General features: G+C 33.8%; 1 protein-coding gene and 3 pseudogenes across 1 annotated transcript in view; 3 read left to right on the top strand and 1 right to left on the bottom strand.

Moving 5' to 3' along the window:
* Positions 1–518, bottom strand: part of LOC104701286 (glycerophosphodiester phosphodiesterase GDPDL1-like) — a 4,345-nt gene extending 3,827 nt beyond the window's left edge. Inside the window, exon 1 of the mRNA XM_010416938.2 lies at positions 4–518. Within this exon, the coding sequence (XP_010415240.1) occupies positions 4–122 (119 nt within the window). The 5' untranslated portion in view covers positions 123–518. The remainder of the gene's footprint in view (positions 1–3) is intronic.
* Positions 2,719–4,024, top strand: LOC104704683 (annotated as a pseudogene).
* On the top strand, positions 6,801–8,858 carry LOC104704682 (annotated as a pseudogene).
* Positions 15,349–17,124, top strand: part of LOC104701285 — a 3,879-nt pseudogene continuing 2,103 nt past the window's right edge.

The following is a 17,124-nucleotide window of genomic DNA, read 5'->3' as shown; positions in this document are numbered from 1 at the left end:
CTTGTAGATCTCTGAGCATCGATTTGAGCAGCGAACAGCAGAATCAGAACAATACCACAACATAAACGCCATGAAGCTTGTAACCCTATAATTTTTTTATTGCCTTGAGAGGATGAACTCATTATGTAACTTCACCAGCTACTTTCTTCTCAGAGCAAGATACGAGAAAAAAAAAATAATCTAAAACTGGTTAATACCACAGTAGAAGGGATATCAATTTTAGTTCACCTGTCACGGTAAACTTTAAAACAGGTTGACTTATAAATTCTCTATGGTCGTCGATACGTATATTGATAGGTTAAAGAAGTTTCCGACAAATCTCGTGGTCGATATATTAAGAGGATGAAGACGAATAGATATTTTTTCCAACTAGTCCCTCTCATCTCTAATCAAGATAAAATTTTCCATGTTTTGCCTCATTATTCCTCAGACATACTTTCCAGAAGATAAATAACTGAATCTAACTCATCTGGAAACTGTTCTAAGAGAAGGAGTTGACGTGATGGTGAATACTGATGAGATAACGTGTGAAGAATGTTCATCCTCAAGTACGTTTCACTAAGTATTTTTTTTTTATTTTAGTTTTTTATTTTTTTTTGTCATTTTGGCTTTAGAGACTTTAATTTTATAAAATTTAGCTACAAAAAACTTAGCGGTAAAAATTTAAACTGTAAAAATATAATTGTTTACCAACCACTTTTAAAACTATAACTGTTAATTTTATTATTATTATCATATATTAATAATAAATATAAATTATGTCAGAAATTAATGCATTTTTGTATCCTACTATATTAATTGAGAAGTACAAATATGAAACTAACCTTAATTAATTAATAAAAAAACGAAAATTGGGGATATATAAAATAAAATAAATTTTAGAAAAGTAAAAAAAATATATTAGAATCAAAACTAATTTATACTTTAAAAATAAAATTAACAGCTAAGATTTTAAAATTCTAATCGAATAAAATCTATATAACTACAAATTTTATCAAAAAACTTTTCCAGCACAGGTTAAAATTTTTATCAAAAATCAAATCGATTAAAATATATAACAGTTCTATTTAACTGTTTAGATTTTAAAAATTAATAAATAAACAATAAAAAGATATAGATATATTATCTTATCTATTTAAAAAAATTATATTATTCTTTTAGCCACCGTTCTTTAGGAAAATAAAACTAAGTTGAGATTTGAATACATTTAATGCTTGAAGGTGCTTATTACGACACGAAAGAGAAGCCACATAAAAAACAATAAATGTTGTTTTCAAAGAGTTTTTCAGAATCTTCACAAGATATATTTAATTGCTCTTTTTACATGTTAGTTATATCTTTTTACTTATTTCACAACTCTAGCAAAGATTACGTTTAATTGACAAAGGTTTAAACAATTTTATTCATTACATGCAAATGTTTTATTGACAGATTTCCAATAAACATTTTTTAAAATACAAAAATTATTTTAATCACAAAATTTTATAAATAACATAATAACAAAATAAATTACTAAAAAAATTTACCAAAAAAAGTTCAGCCCGCGGTTTTCCGCGGGTTAGTACCTAGTTGAGTAATATATGAGCAGTAAAAAATCCATTAAACACTAATCAATGCATTGTTTTGACGCTTTAAAAAAATAAGAAAACAAAGAAGATTAAATATAATGGATTGTGACGGCTTTAAAAAAATGAAAAAATAAGGAAGATAAAAAAAAAATGGGTTTCAAATCTTAAAAAAAAAAAAAAGCCAAAAAGTGTGATTAGCAAAAAAAATTAGTTATCAAAGCTTTAAATATTTTTAAAGTATTAAAAGTTTGTTATCAATCAGGGCTTAAGTATAATATTAATTGTTACATTTTCTTCCTCTTTTTTTTTTGTATGAATGTTTCATAAATAAAAAAACTCTGTTTAATTTACAAGATATGCATATGTGTTCTTTGAATTTTAAAGCATAGAGTTTTCTTAGTGATGGCTTTGTGTGTGATCTCATATTGTTCTTTTTAATAAGCTTATGAGCATTACGAACGCTGCAGTCAACCATTTCGCTGCGGGGATCAGGCCAGTCTTTTGTACCCTTTCTGGGTACGTGGTAGAGAAGACTGTGGCCATCCCTATTTCAAACTTGATTGTAGCAAAGAATTCGCAGAGCTAACCATCTCCTTAGCGACGTACAAAATCTTAGAAGCCAACTATGACTCTAGTATCATAAGACTCGCAAGATTGGATTACATAAACAATCTGTGTCCCCTATTAGACGCAGTGAATGCAACATTCCTTGACAGCGTACTTCCATTCGCTCCTCAGACCAAGATGCTAACAATATATTACGGCTGCCCAAAACTTTCATCTTCTGACGCTTCTTACTTTGGAGAGCTTCATTGTGGAAGGGATAAAAACGCTACAACAAACTACTATGTGACGAGAAACCTCTCCTCTCCTTCACTATACGAAAGTAACGGCCTTCTATCTGACAATTTGAGGGAAAACTGCAAAAAAGGTGTCAGTATACCAGTGTATGCGTCTAGATAATCTACAGAAGTCTCTTCAAAAGGGTTTCCAGGTTGAGCATAATGGAAACTGTTCAAGGTGCATTGAATCTAAGGGTGCTTGTGGATACAATCAGACTTCAGAAAAATTTGTCTGCTATTGTAAGGATGGGACCTATGGAAATAATTGTGCCTCTAGAAAGGTAGTCACGGTAAACAACTCTATTTACTAATATTTTTTTTTTCTTAACCATTTCGAGACAAGTTTGGTTATATATTTCTGAGAAATATTACTTTTCAATGGTTGTACAGGAACTTCTGTCACTATTATTCGCATTGGTAAGTCTCCTGGCCAGAGAGAATATGAATTTTTCTTAATTTCAAGATCAATAAAGAAGTTACTAACTCATACGTTATTTCCGGTTCGCAGTTTCAGGTTCAGTAGCAGGGGTTCTTTTGTTTATTGTGTTAATAACATTGTTTCTCCGTTTTCTTCGGGTGAGAGAAATAAGATTGAGACACCGGAACCTGAAGGCTCTTATCCCGCTTGAACACTATAGTTACACACAAGTGAAGAGAATCACAAAGTCGTTTGCAGAAGTGGTTGGGATAGGCGGATTTGGGATTGTTTATCGAGGAACACTTGGTGACGGCCGTATGGTTGTAGTGAAGGTCTTGAAAGAATCAAAAGGCAATGGTGAAGACTTCATCAATGAAGTTGCGAGCATGAGCAGAACTTCTCATGTCAACATTGTCTCCTTGCTTGGTTTCTGCTCTGAAGGTTCTAAAAGAGCAATTATTTATGAATTTTTGGAAAATGGGTCACTTAATAAATTCATTTCAGGCAAGAGCTTAGTGAGTTTGGACTGGACGGCGCTATATAATATTGCGCTAGGAGTTGCTCGTGGTCTAGAGTACTTGCACCATGGATGCAAGACAAGGATTGTACATTTTGACATTAAACCACAAAATGTACTCTTAGATGACAATCTCTGCCCCAAAGTTTCAGATTTCAGCCTAGCTAAGCTCTGTGAGAAAAAAGGGAGCATCTTGTCAATAGTGGACACAAGAGGTACCATAGGGTACATTGCACCGGAGATGATCTCCGGAGTTTATGGGAATGTGTCGCACAAGTCAGATGTCTATAGCTATGGAATGTTGGTTCTTGATATGATCGGTGCAAGGAACAAAGAAAAAGCTAATCAATCCTCTACTTCTAGCACAAGTACTATGTACTTTCCTTAATGGATCTATAAGGATCTTGAGAAGGAAGACGATGGACGGCTTAATGGGAATGGATTCACCTGTGAAGAAGAAGACATAGGAAAGAAGATGACATTGGTGAGTCTATGGTGTATTCAGCCTTCCCCAGCAGATCGTCCACCGATGAACAAAGTTGTAGAGATGATAGAAGGAAACTTGGATGCTCTTGAAGTCCCTCCTAGGCCTGTTTTTCAAGTTCCGACAGTGCCTGTACAAGAATCTTCAACATTTTCAGAGGATATCTCTGGTTACACTTAAAGATAATCCAAAAAGCCTCCTAATTGTAACATAGGAATATCCCAAAGCAAAAAAATATATATATATACATCTATTCAAAAAGTCACATATTATCAACATTCTGGATTAACCAAAGGGCTTTTGAGTTGAACTATATATTTTTTTTCTTTGTTAACCTAGTTAATATAGATTTCTATAGCGATAAAACATTTTGAGGGGTTACAAGAAAACATGAAACCAACACTTTGAGTTTCATCAACAAATTATCCAAGCTGTTTGAATAAAACTACTACTTTATCCTTGTTCTTCTTCGCAAAAAACCTATTGTCACATTTATTAACAAAACTCTTAGTGGGGTAATAGCAATGTAAGCATCAACACAAACATTCATTTGAGTATTCACTTAGTCATTATTGCTAAATCTTAGTAGCAATGATAATCCACGAAGCCACATAATTGGAACATAAGGATATGTCAAAGAAAATAAACAAACAGCTATTTATACATCTATTCAAAATTTATATATTATCTACATTCTGGATTAACCAAAGGGCTTTCATGTTAATCAATTGCTATTGTTAAATATATGATTGCATAGAAAAGAGTGCTATATTTGATGAATACATGATAGCAATACCAAAACTGCTATCAAATATAGTGAACCTATTATAATGGGCGATGATAGAGCATTTGTTAAAACACTATAGTATTGTTAAATAGTGTTTTTCGGCCGCTACAAAAGACCAGTGCATGAGCTATAACTTTTTACTTTGTTAACCTAGTTAATAAATATTTCTATCGCGATAAAACATTTGAGGGTTACATGAAAACATGAAACAACACTTTGAGTTTCATCAACAAATTATCCAAGTTGTCTGAATAAACTTCTGTTTTTTTCCTTGTTGTTCTTCGCAAAAACCAATTGTCACATTTGTTAACAAAACTCATAGTGGGGAAATAGCAATGTAAGCATTAACACAAAATATTATTCGCTTAGTCAATCTTGCTAAATCTTAGTCCTAACTGTTGTCGAAACATCTATCCATATAAAAGCTTAATTTAGTTTGACGAGAAACTAAGACCGTTCGATATATAAGTGAACGTTTCCAACGTAAGACTTAGACGGTAGCCATAAAGAGCTGATACCATTACTGACCTTTCAAGTCTCCTAAACCGTCTTTGATCAGCTTTAAAGGATCAAGATAAACAGATTAGGGGTAGAAATAAGGAGATTGTGGATTATTGTCATCAAGTTCAGAAGACCAGTTCAGGTTACGAACTGGGCTGTCGCTGTTACAGGGGCGATTTTGGGCCGTGAAGGACTTTCGGATGTGGACCATAACCAAGTCGGTTGGTTTGTGTTTCTTTACAAGGAAGAAAGGCAAGTTTCCAAAAAAGAGAAGGAGTTGGAAACCCTAAACCTAATTGGAATAAGGCGGCTTCAAGGTTATATATAAAGAAAGGCAAGGGTTCACAATGGAGAAGCGGGAGAAGAATCACCAACATAGAAGCAAGGGAGAGACAAGTTAGAGAGAGAGAGAGAGTTTTCGGGTTTAGAGAGCCTCTTGGTAATCTATTGTCTGTAAGGGCTTCGCGTTAGATAGGTTTCTTATGTGGATAATGGCGGAGTATCTATCTTTTGTGGATAATGGCGATTTCTCTGTCGATGGGATGCTCACTGATTTTCCCTTAACCGCATCTGAATCCATTGGTAAGCAAACTCTCTTCTACATATAAAATTGTGTCTTTAAGACGTGCATTACTGGAACTAGTCAAAATCAAACATTTTTTGTTTATTCATGTTTTCCACAGACTGCTTCTCCTACATTGGCCGAAACCCTACAAAACCTCTCATCAACCAGGGGACTGATCCGGTTCATGCCTCAGTGGATTTTCTTGTTATATCAGAAGATGGTGCAAGTGGGGACTATCCTAGATGTACAAACTTAGCATATGAGAAGGCAATCAAAGATGGTGCTGATGTTATTGATTGCTCTGTCCAAATGTCCAGCGACGGTATACCCTTTTTCTTAAGTTCAATAGATCTCAAGGACAGCACAATGGTCTCCCAAAGTCCTTTTAGCAACCGTTTAACACCTATTCCTGAGATTAACTCAGTTCTTGGAATATACACTTTTAGTCTCACATGGCCTGAGATCCAGAGCTTCACTAGTAAGTTTCTCCTTTAAATATTGCACTTGTGTCAGATAGATGCTAGTCTGTTCTGCTCACTCTATGTATAGTAAGAGAGCTTATGTTTCTTACTTAACTTAAAAAGGTTACTATTAGAATTGTCCCACATCGAGACTTGGCAATATTTGGGACTAATATTAATAGTACATGGATCCCTCCACTCATTGTGAATTGGTTTTGGGTTGGATATCCATGTTTACTAATATGGTATCACAGTCAATAGTACATGGATCCCTCCACTCATTGTCAATTGGTTGTTGGGTTGGATATCCATGTTTACTAATTGTTACATATTATGCAAATATTGTATCTGTTTTTTTAACAATTTCACATTCTTCTAGATTGAGAGTTACAATAACTATTCTCCCATGTTTTTGTGGAGCTGCTATTTCAAATCCTTACTTGAGTTCTTACAATATGTTTAGGAATCCGAATGAGAAAAATTCAGGGAAGCTTATTTCGCTTTCTGAGTTCCAAGAGTTAGCAAAAAATCCATTTCTCTCTCCGGTGATTTGATCAGAGTAGAGGTGGGTTCTCGTGTACCTCTTAGTCCTAAAATTTTATCAATCAGACCGTGATATCATCTTCTATATATTGGCCACATAACTATGTTTTTTTGTGTGTCCCTCAGAAAGCGGCATACTTGAGAGAGAAGGAAGGGCTCAACGTGGTAAAGCGGTTCTTGGTACCCTCACAGAAGCTGGTTACAGTGATGGAAATACAACAATTAAGGTCATGGTTCAGTCTACGAACAGCTCGGTTCTAGTTGACTTCAAAAGCTCGAGCAAGTACACAACTGTCTACAAAATCGAAGAGACCATTAGTGATATCCGTGACTCTGCCATCGAAGTCATAAAGAAATTTGCTAGCGCTGTTGTCATCAACGAAGCATCAGTCTTTCCTGACTCTGACTCGTTTCTCACTGGCAAACCAATGTTGTGGAGAGGTTGCAGAAGTATCAAATTCTTGTTTATGTGGAACTATTTCGGAATGAGTTCGTCTCTCAACCATTTGACTTTTTCACTGATGCCACTGTTGAGATAAACTCATATATCTCTGGTGTCGGTATCAATGGAACCATCACCGAGTTCCCGTACACAGCTGCAAGATACAAAAGTAAGTGATCCAAAATTTGCAAGATAAGAAAACAAAAGTACTAACACCAAAGCCTATATTTATTTATCCCCTGCAGAGAATCGTTGTCTGAGGAGACAAAATATTCCACCTTACATGTCCCCTTTTGAACCTGGTGGCGTCTTAAAACTTGTGAGTCGTTCTAGTTCCTTACCTCCAGCCCAAGCTCCAAGTCCAGTTTTCACAGATGGAGTACCATCAACTATTACACAACCTCAGAGTTTGTTCTTTACTTTGTTTTTTTCTTTTACTTGTTCAAGATGAGTTTGTTTTCGTTCTGACAAGAAAAATTCAACTTTTTAATGGTTTTACAGGGACTTCGGTCAAAGCAATTCGCATAGGTGAGTTTTCATGGCGAGAGAAATTTTCAAAATGTTTTCGTTTCCTCGGATTAAAAGAAGTTCTTAACTTAACATTTTTTTCTGTTACAACTAGTTACGGGTACAATAGCTGCAGTTGTTTTGTTCCTGGTATTATTAATATTGTTTCACTGTTATCTCCGGAAGAGGAAAACACGACCAAGACAACCGAACTTGAAAGCTCTTATTCCACTCAAACACTACACTTATGCGCAAGTGAAAAGAATTACAAAGTCATTTGCTGAAGTGGTTGGAACAGGCGGATTTGGAAAAGTTTATCGAGGAACACTTGGTGATGGCCGTTTGGTTGCGGTGAAGGTCTTGAAAGACTCGAAGGGTAATGGTGAAGACTTCATCAATGAAGTTACGAGCATTAGCAGAACTTCTCATCTCAACATTATTTCCTTGCTTGGTTTCTGCTCTGAAGGTTCTAAAAGAGCAATTATATGAGTTTTTGGAAAATGGGTCACTTGACAAGTTCATCATAGGCAAGTCCTCAGTTAATATGGATTGGACGACACTATATAGAATTGCGCTTGGAGTTGCTCATGGTCTAGAGTATTTGCACCATAGCTGCAAAACAAGGATTGTACATTTTGACATTAAACCACAAAATGTGCTCTTAGATGACAATTTTTGCCCCAAGGTTTCAGACTTTGGACTTGCTAAGCTATGTGAGAAGAAAGAGAGCATCTTATCGTTGCTGGATACAAGAGGTACCGTAGGGTACATTGCACCAGAGATGATCTCAAGAGTTTATGGGAATGTGTCGCACAAATCAGATGTCTATAGCTATGGAATGTTGGTTCTCGATATGATTGGTGCAAGGAACAAAGAAAAATTTAATCAAGTTTCAACTGCTTCTAACCCAAGTTCGATGTACTTTCCTGAATGGGTATATAAGGATCTTGAGTTGGGCAAGTCCAAAAGGCATATTGAGATTGGAATCACTAACGAAGAAGAAGATGTAGCAAAGAAGATGACATTGGTGGGTTTGTGGTGTATTCAGCCTTCCCCAACAGATCGTCCACCAATGAATAGAGTTGTAGAGATGATGGAAGGAAGTTTGGATGCTCTAGAAATCCCTCCTAGGCCTGTTTTTCAAATTCCCACACTGCCTCTACAAGAATCTTCAACTTTTTCAGAGGATATCTCTGTTTACAGAGAAGGATGATCCAAGAAGTCTCCATGGAACCTATAAAGCATGAAAATATCTAAAAATGTCATATATTATCCGTACTATGCTAAATTAGTTATCCTTACTATATATGTTTAGTTTTTTTTTTTTAACACTGATCCGATTGATATTGTAAAATGTAAGTCAAAACACCAGACAAAAATTCAAACGCAAGACCAAACAAATCTATATAATAATAACAAACCGAATAAATGTGACCAACAATTGTGTTTTTTCAATCGTACCTTTTGGATATTTTCTGAAAAGTTATGATGTATCATTAAAACAATTATTTATGAAAAGTTACAACTGTTTACTGTAAAGTTGTGTTGATTGCAACATTCGTATCTTTTGAAATCTATATATATTTGTCTGTTTGAACTGCTTTCATTTTTTTTGCCATGACACAAAATCAACTAAAAATTCAATTTCAACGGTTATACATTTTTCTAAATTATTTTCTAGCATTCATTCTTTTAACAAAAGATTTTTAGAATGATGAATCTAATTTAATATTTTAGTTAATTTTAAATATAAAAGTTTAATGAACATACCTAGAGTGTTTTTCCAAGAGTTAGATGGATTACATAGTGAGTTTTTGGATTTGACTTTTCAATATGGTAATAAAGATGCTTTCATATATAAAAATTTAATGAAAATACCTATATATAATAGCAATCCGAATAAATACCACCAAAAGTTATGTTTTTTCAATCATACTTTTTGGATAATTTTCCAAAAAATCTGTAGAAAATTTAAATTGTGTGTTTTACAAAAAGTTGCAATTGTTCATTATAACGGTTTTTTGTAAAGTTGCAATTGTTCATTGTAACAATTTTTTGTAAAGTTACAACTGTTCATTGTAGAGTTGTGTCTATTTGAATATTCGTATCTTTTGAAATCTATATATATTTGTCTGTTTGAACTGTTTTCAATTTTTTTTTGCCATGACACCAAATAATATAAAATTTCAATCTCAGCGGTTTTTAAAGTTCTCTAAATTATTCTCTAGCATTCATTCTTTCAAAAGTGAAGAGATTAGAGTCTTTTTCTAAGAGTTAGATGGATTATATAATGAGCTTTTGGATTTAACTTTTGAATATGGTAATAAAGATGTATTTTATTTAAAATCAGTTTATATGAGTTTGTAGGTATAATCAAGTGCAGACACAACAGTTGCGATTTTTATTTGTTTTTTTTATTCAAACGGTGTATCTGTTCATTGTAGAGTTGTGTCTTTTCACTATATTTTATTTATATTTTTTCATCACAACTTTTCGTACTAATAGGTGTGTCTATTTAAATAGTCATGCTTTTTGAACTCTCTTTATATTTGTCTCTTCATCACTAACTAACGAGTTTGTTGAAACAAATTTTCCATTTTATGTTGAATTTAGATAATTCAATATATACTATAATATAGCTAAGATTTTAGAAATGATTATAGCAATATAGAAAAATACAACTTAATATTGAATTTACAGTTGTGTCTATTTATCTTAACTTTCCGTTTAAAAAATATAATAACAATTTGAATAAATGAGAACAACAGTTGCGACTTTTCGTAGTACCTTTTTGTAAAAATAAATCATTTTATTTGTTCTTTTTTTAAAACTCAAACAGTTGTATTTGTTCATTGTAGAGTTGTGTCTTTTCACTATATTTTATTCATATTTTTTCATCACATTTTTTCGTTCTAATAGGTGTGCCTATTTAAATAGTCATATCTGTTGAACTCTCTATATATTTGTTTCTTCATCAATAACTTACAAATCATTATTCGTTGAAACAAATTTTTCATTTTATGTTAAATCTAAATAATTTGAATATTAATATATAATATTTGATTTTATTCTATAATCTAACTAAAATTTTAGAAATGATTATAGCAATATAGAAATTTAATAAAACATAATATAGAATTTACAGTTGCGTCTATTAAACATAACTTTTCGTTAAAAACTATTTTAATATTTAAAATTTATTTTATTTTGTTCTTATGAGTTGTGTATTTTAATTTTAATTTTTTGTTGATACTGTTTCACTCATTATTAAATATATTTTTAATTATAGTTCTTTAGTAGAAAATTACATTACTCATTATAACCATTAGTTCAATATTCTCAGTAAGGATCACTTTTTCATAATGATTTTGTTTTTTAAAAATTTTAGCTCTTAACCATAATTCTTCATAAAAATATCTTATATTTATAATACTTTAAACAATATGTTTTGCAAAGTTGCGTCTATTTTACATAATATTTTTTTGTTATAAATTTTCATTTGGATGATTGTGTTTTTAGTAACAGTTTATGTATTCAAACTATTCTATTACATTCAAATAATTTCATAATGTATAATTTTAAATTTAATTTTTTTTTCTAAAATACTTCCCCCGCGACATCGCGGGGGGGGTCTGAGTCCTAATTAATGTAATTACAAAAAAATTAATTATATTAGAATTTCAAAATAGTCAATTTTTATAGGTTCATTTTGATAATAATAAACTGTTTTTTATATCATGCATGCCGCACAATTACAAGCTTAACCGAAGTCTTCCACAATCTAAACCTTGCATTTAAATAGGTCCTAGAAAATATTTAAATGTCATATAATAAACTTTAGACCCCATATATATTAGTCTAACCAAAGCTAAAGTCATTACAAAGAAGCCCCTTGCCCTAATTAGTAATGTCAAATCTTTTGNGGGGGGGGGGGGGGGGGGTCTAAGCCCTAGTAGATTGAATAAACGTAACCAAAATTAAGTGTTATGCTCTGCTCCATCCTCCGCCTCATCATTATCATGCTCCATTGTAACATCATCCTCAACTTCCTCTTCTTTCTTCCTCAATCCGATCATGCAGCCACGAAGGGCCACCCAAGGATAGATAAGAGGAGAACCTTCCATCTCTGGTGACGCTATGAGCAATATCCCTAGCCAATGAGATAGCTTTCGGCGAAGAGAGTTTAAACTGTATCACTCCCATTCCATGTATTACTCCAGCAATCTTGTTCACCTGAGACCGATATTTCGGCCAGCTCAAAGGGTCCTCTAAGACAAATAAAACAGCATGACAATCGAACCACACCTCACATGAATTAATCTGGAGAGTACACAGACTTTGCAGGCACCATAAGAGGCAACCTAGTTCCGCGGAGATCCTATTCACCCTTGGAGGAAAGGCATCCCAAGCATGAAACTTGGCATTCCCTGCATCATCCCGTAAAATCCAAGCTCCACCACAATAATACCTATCATTAATCCAAGCGCAGTGAATGTTGCACTTTAAAACTCCCAGTGCAGGTTTAATCCAACGTTCTATTCTTACTGATCCTCGTTGTTCGACTCCATTGTTGTCTTGCAAAGTCATGGTTCGTTGCCATAACCACACATCAGCATTCTCCAGCGCCCCAGATAACAACACATGAGGATCCTGCATCCTTCCTCACCATATTAATCCATTCCGTGCTTTCCAAATCTCCCAGAGAATCCAAGGAATAGCATTCCGATAGTCTACCGGTATGTCTCCTCTAGTCATTAACTGCAATAAGAAGTTATCATTGTCTGCAACCGACGTCGAGAAACCCAGTGTTGGTAGTGGTAGTAAAGCAGCCTCCCATACTCTGGTTGCGAGGGTACATCCAAAGAGCACATGAGCAAATTGCTCATTCCTGACATATATGTTTAGTTAGCGTTTGTTTTACTAGTTTAATTTAACTCGGCTCGAAAAAACAAAATTGAGCCAAGTTAATCTATTAACTATCTTTAGCTAGCTAATATATATATCCCAAGGCTAACTAATACAACAAATCTGTAATTGTGACCATTCACTGTAAACGTTTACAAAGTTTTTATAAGATTTTTATAAGATTTTCTACGATTTTAATAGGTTTTTTATAAGATTTTTTATAACGTATTAATAAAGTTTTTATAAAGTTTTTTATAAGTCTTTTTTATAAGGTTTTTATAAGGCTTCTACTTACAAAAGCTTTATAAATATCTCATAAATATTTTAAAATCGTTTAAAACTTTATAAAAACCTTATAAAAGCACAATAATTTTTTTGGTGGGAAAATATGTTAGAAATTGTTTGGCGGACAATTTTTTTACATTTTGTTGACTAATATATTTTTTAAGTAAAGGTAAAATGTTCATTAAAAATTAAATGATGACTGATACTAGGATTTTTGTATGTCCTAGTAGGTTCAATTAACCTTATGCAGTTGTAATACTTAAGTTGTCAATCCAGTTGGAAAACTTTACTAACAATTGAGATGGAGTCAAGAAATCACAAGTCAAGCCAATTCAAAGAGTGGGTTTATATCTAACAATCCTAGAATGATCAAAATGCAAAACGGAAATGACTTACAGAACTAGAAACAAAAATATATGACAAGAAGTAAATATGAGTAAAAAGCACAAACGATTCTAGGCATGAACTAGATAGCAGGATCAGAAACGGTCTCAGGAATGCAATATCATTCAAAAATATAGAAGTCCTAAGGATGAGAGTAATTGATGTCGGTGGAGTATCCTAGTCTACAGAGTGTTTAACATGCCACAAGCAAACTATCTTTAAACAATGAACATCACAACTTAGCTAATCCAATCTCTTGACAGAAGCTACTCAGACTCAACCACTTCCAAACCTAGCTCTTGCTAGAGAAACATGATCAGCAGGCATGACAAACAAGTTCATTCACGTCAACAAACATCCTAGACAACTAATCTCTTAGGCTAGGAACGTATGTCTCTGGCACTAGTTGGTCAGACATTTCATCAAACACCTTTTGGGTGTGGAAATGTCCAAGACCTAGTTCCAATTGATCAGAGAGAAACTAATATTTCTAACTCAAGTCCAGAAGGGAATCATACAAATCAAAGCTTAAACACCCTACATCCTAAGATCATCCACCTAATATATCCCATCCTCAAGAACTCTAACACTACTCGGATCTAGAAATCATCATTAACTATACAAACTCAGAAAACATTGAATCAAGTCAAATGTGAAGAACAACTTTGTAGAAGAAGTCAAATGTAAAAACTGAATAAACTCAAAGATGTCAGATTACAAAGTCTCAAAACGTTTTTGGTGGATAGGTAAAACCTTAAGGAGAAGTACAAAACGAGATAAAAGATGTCTGGGTAAAGATTTAACAAAATGTATATATAGTCCAACATGGAAAGCCCTAAAACATAAAACGACAAGGTAAAGAGTCGGTTTGGGAATCTCCTGAAGCGTGTGAGACGGAGCGTCTTCCTTCCTGACATGTGTGATCGAGTCAGTGCGCGTCGAGTGGAATGCAATCTCATTGTGGCTCGACTGGTGGCTCGACTGGTAGTTCAACTGGTGGCTCTACTGGTGGCTCGACTGGTGCGTTTCCGACATCTCCTAGATAAATGAAATACTCCAAGATGCACAATGTATGCAAGGATGATGCAAGAACTATCTAAACATGCAAAGTGTATAAAAGAGACTGAAAACATTGCAAAACAATAAGGTAAGAGAACAAAATGAATAACAAATGTATGATAAAAGAGTGAAAAATATATACATATCAGTGATAAAAATATATTTACCAAAAAAATAAAGAATATTTCTGAAAAGATATATATTAATATTTTTAACAAATTTTATATTATTTTTGACTGGAGATAGTAATAAAAAATAATGTATTATGTCACATACATTTAAGTAAACACCCCCATTTGTGGGATAAGAGCAATGGAATCATGATCGCAAACATTCATCCGAGTACTCGGTAGGTCATTATTGCTAAACCTAAATGCTAAACATCTATTTTAAAAAAACTTAAGATATTCAGTTTGATGTATACTTGAAATTGAAAGTTTCAAGCGGTGAAGAGCTGATAAAGTTAGTTATTGACTTTTCGAGTCTCGTACACGACTAAACCCTATGGTCTTCTGCTTTAGAGGAGGAAGGATGAAGATAGTATGGTATTGGTTTACCGGCAAGTCCCCTATCTCAGTCCCACTACAGATTTGATTTCATGTTTAGCAGAGAGGAAAAATGTCCAAGGCCCACTGAAGATTCTTTTCCAGTGTTATACCTTATTTTCGGAGAATAGAAACGTTTAGGTGTGATATACACAAAGGTTTATCATTGTTGAAGGGTAAATATTATTTATTATTGTTGATCAAGCAAATGACCACTATCTTTATTAATTCAGACCCGGCGATGGGGTGGTGCAAAAGGTGCAAAAGGTGCTTTTGCACCACGTCAAATTATTTTTGAAAAACAATTACATGATTTTAGACATTCAACATTTGATATTTTGATAAAAAAACATCCTAAATTTCTGAAAACTACAAATAAGACCTCCAAACTGAAAAGAAAAAAAAATTTGCACAAGCTCCAAGAAAAACTTGATCAGGCCCTGTTTATCATAAGCAATATTCTCCTCTGTCACAATTTTGTGTTTTTGGCTTATAAATAACCAAATGAAGAGACGAGTCTTTATGAGTCAACTAATAAAACTTTTTTTTTTATTATTCTTAAGCCTAGTCTCTCTCTATTGGTCCACTTTGAGTCAACTGATAAACTAAGCCACATGTTTTAACGCTCTTGAGTCTCTCTGTATTTTGTTCACTATGAGTCAATGAGTCAACTAATAAACCCAATTGATTTTTATAAAATAAAACTCTTGTGTTTGATCTCCTCTGTGGGTTCAATGCATTAAGATAAATCTAGATTTTTTTTTTTTTTCCATCTGTAAGTGACCGATGAATTCCAAGCCAGGCAATCAGACAAAGCTCGTATGTTCATCGTTTTTATTCTGTGGCGTTGTTCTAATTAATCTGTTTGCTGCTCAAATTGATGCTCAAAGATCAAGAAGCCGATGGCAGACGCTCAGTGGTAAGAGTTGTTCTCATTTACTCTCCTTCTTTTGTGCATTGTTTTCAAGAAACTTTTAATTTAGTACTCAAGTAACTTTCTTGCTTTATCCATATATGTGTATTAGAGTTGGGATAAATTATAGATAGTTCCCAAATATTTAAAGTCAAGTAATTACTTTGATTATGGGAACATAGTACTGTTCCACGTATTAAAAGTAACTTAAGATCACGTTTTATTTATTTATTTACCAGGTGATGCTCCACGTGTGATTGCTCGTGGTGGGTTTTCTGGATTGTTACCAGATTCGAGTGTTGATGCTTACAATCTTGCAACTCAGACAAGTGTAGCCGAAGTTGTTCTATGGTGTGATGTTCAGCTAACCAAAGATGGAGTTGGGATTTGCTTCCCCGATTTAAACCTGGCCAATGCTTCAACTGTTCAATATGCTTACCCAAATGGTCAAAAATCTTACCCGGTTAATGGAGTCACTACTCAGGTTGGTTCACCATTGATTCCACCTTGAGAGATCTCCAGAATGTAGCATGTAAGTGTTTATGACTCAGTTAGTGCATTCGTAGAGTGTTACGAATTTTTTTTTTGGTATATCTTGTAATTTCTTACACATTACTCTTCACCACAGTGATTCGAGGAATATTATCACGATCAGATAGATTCGATGGAAATGGATATACGATTCTCACGATTCAAAATGTAGCCGAGCAGATTAAGCCACAAGGAGGTTTTTGGTTAAATGTTCAGCACGATGCGTTCTATGAGGAACACAATTTAAGCATGAGCAGTTTTCTATTATCAGCTTCAAAAACTGTTTCCATGGACTTCATCTCTTCCCCTGAAGTGAATTTCTTTAAGAAAATTGCTGGCCGTTTCAAGCGTAATGGACCGAGTTTCGTGTTTCAGTTTCTCGGGAAAGAAGATTTCGAGCCGACAACAAACCAAACATACGGTTCTATCTTGAGTAACCTAACTTTTGTCAAGACGTTTGCTTCAGGGATTCTTGTTCCCAAGTCATATATATTAGCACCTGACAAGCAGTACTTGATTCCTCATACATCCTTAGTTCAAGATGCTCACAAAGCGGGATTACAAGTATATGTGTCAGGTTTCGCAAATGATAATGATCTCGCTTATAACTACAGTTTCGATCCAGTGTCTGAGTATCTATCTTTTGTGGACAATGGCGATTTCTCTGTCGATGGCATGCTCTCTGATTTTCCCTTAACTGCATCTACATCCATTGGTAAGCAAAAATTCTTATACATTCACAATTTGTTCTTAAAACATTTGCTGGAAGTACCCAAAAACCAAACATTTTCATATATCTCAGACTGCTTCGCCCACATTGGCAGAAACGCTACAAAACAAGGTAATTAATGAGATACGTTTTTTTTT

Source organism: Camelina sativa, chromosome 7 (assembly GCF_000633955.1).
Source record: "Camelina sativa cultivar DH55 chromosome 7, Cs, whole genome shotgun sequence".
Classification (NCBI taxonomy): Eukaryota; Viridiplantae; Streptophyta; class Magnoliopsida; order Brassicales; family Brassicaceae; genus Camelina; species Camelina sativa.
This window is presented reverse-complemented; position numbering and strand designations above follow the sequence as displayed.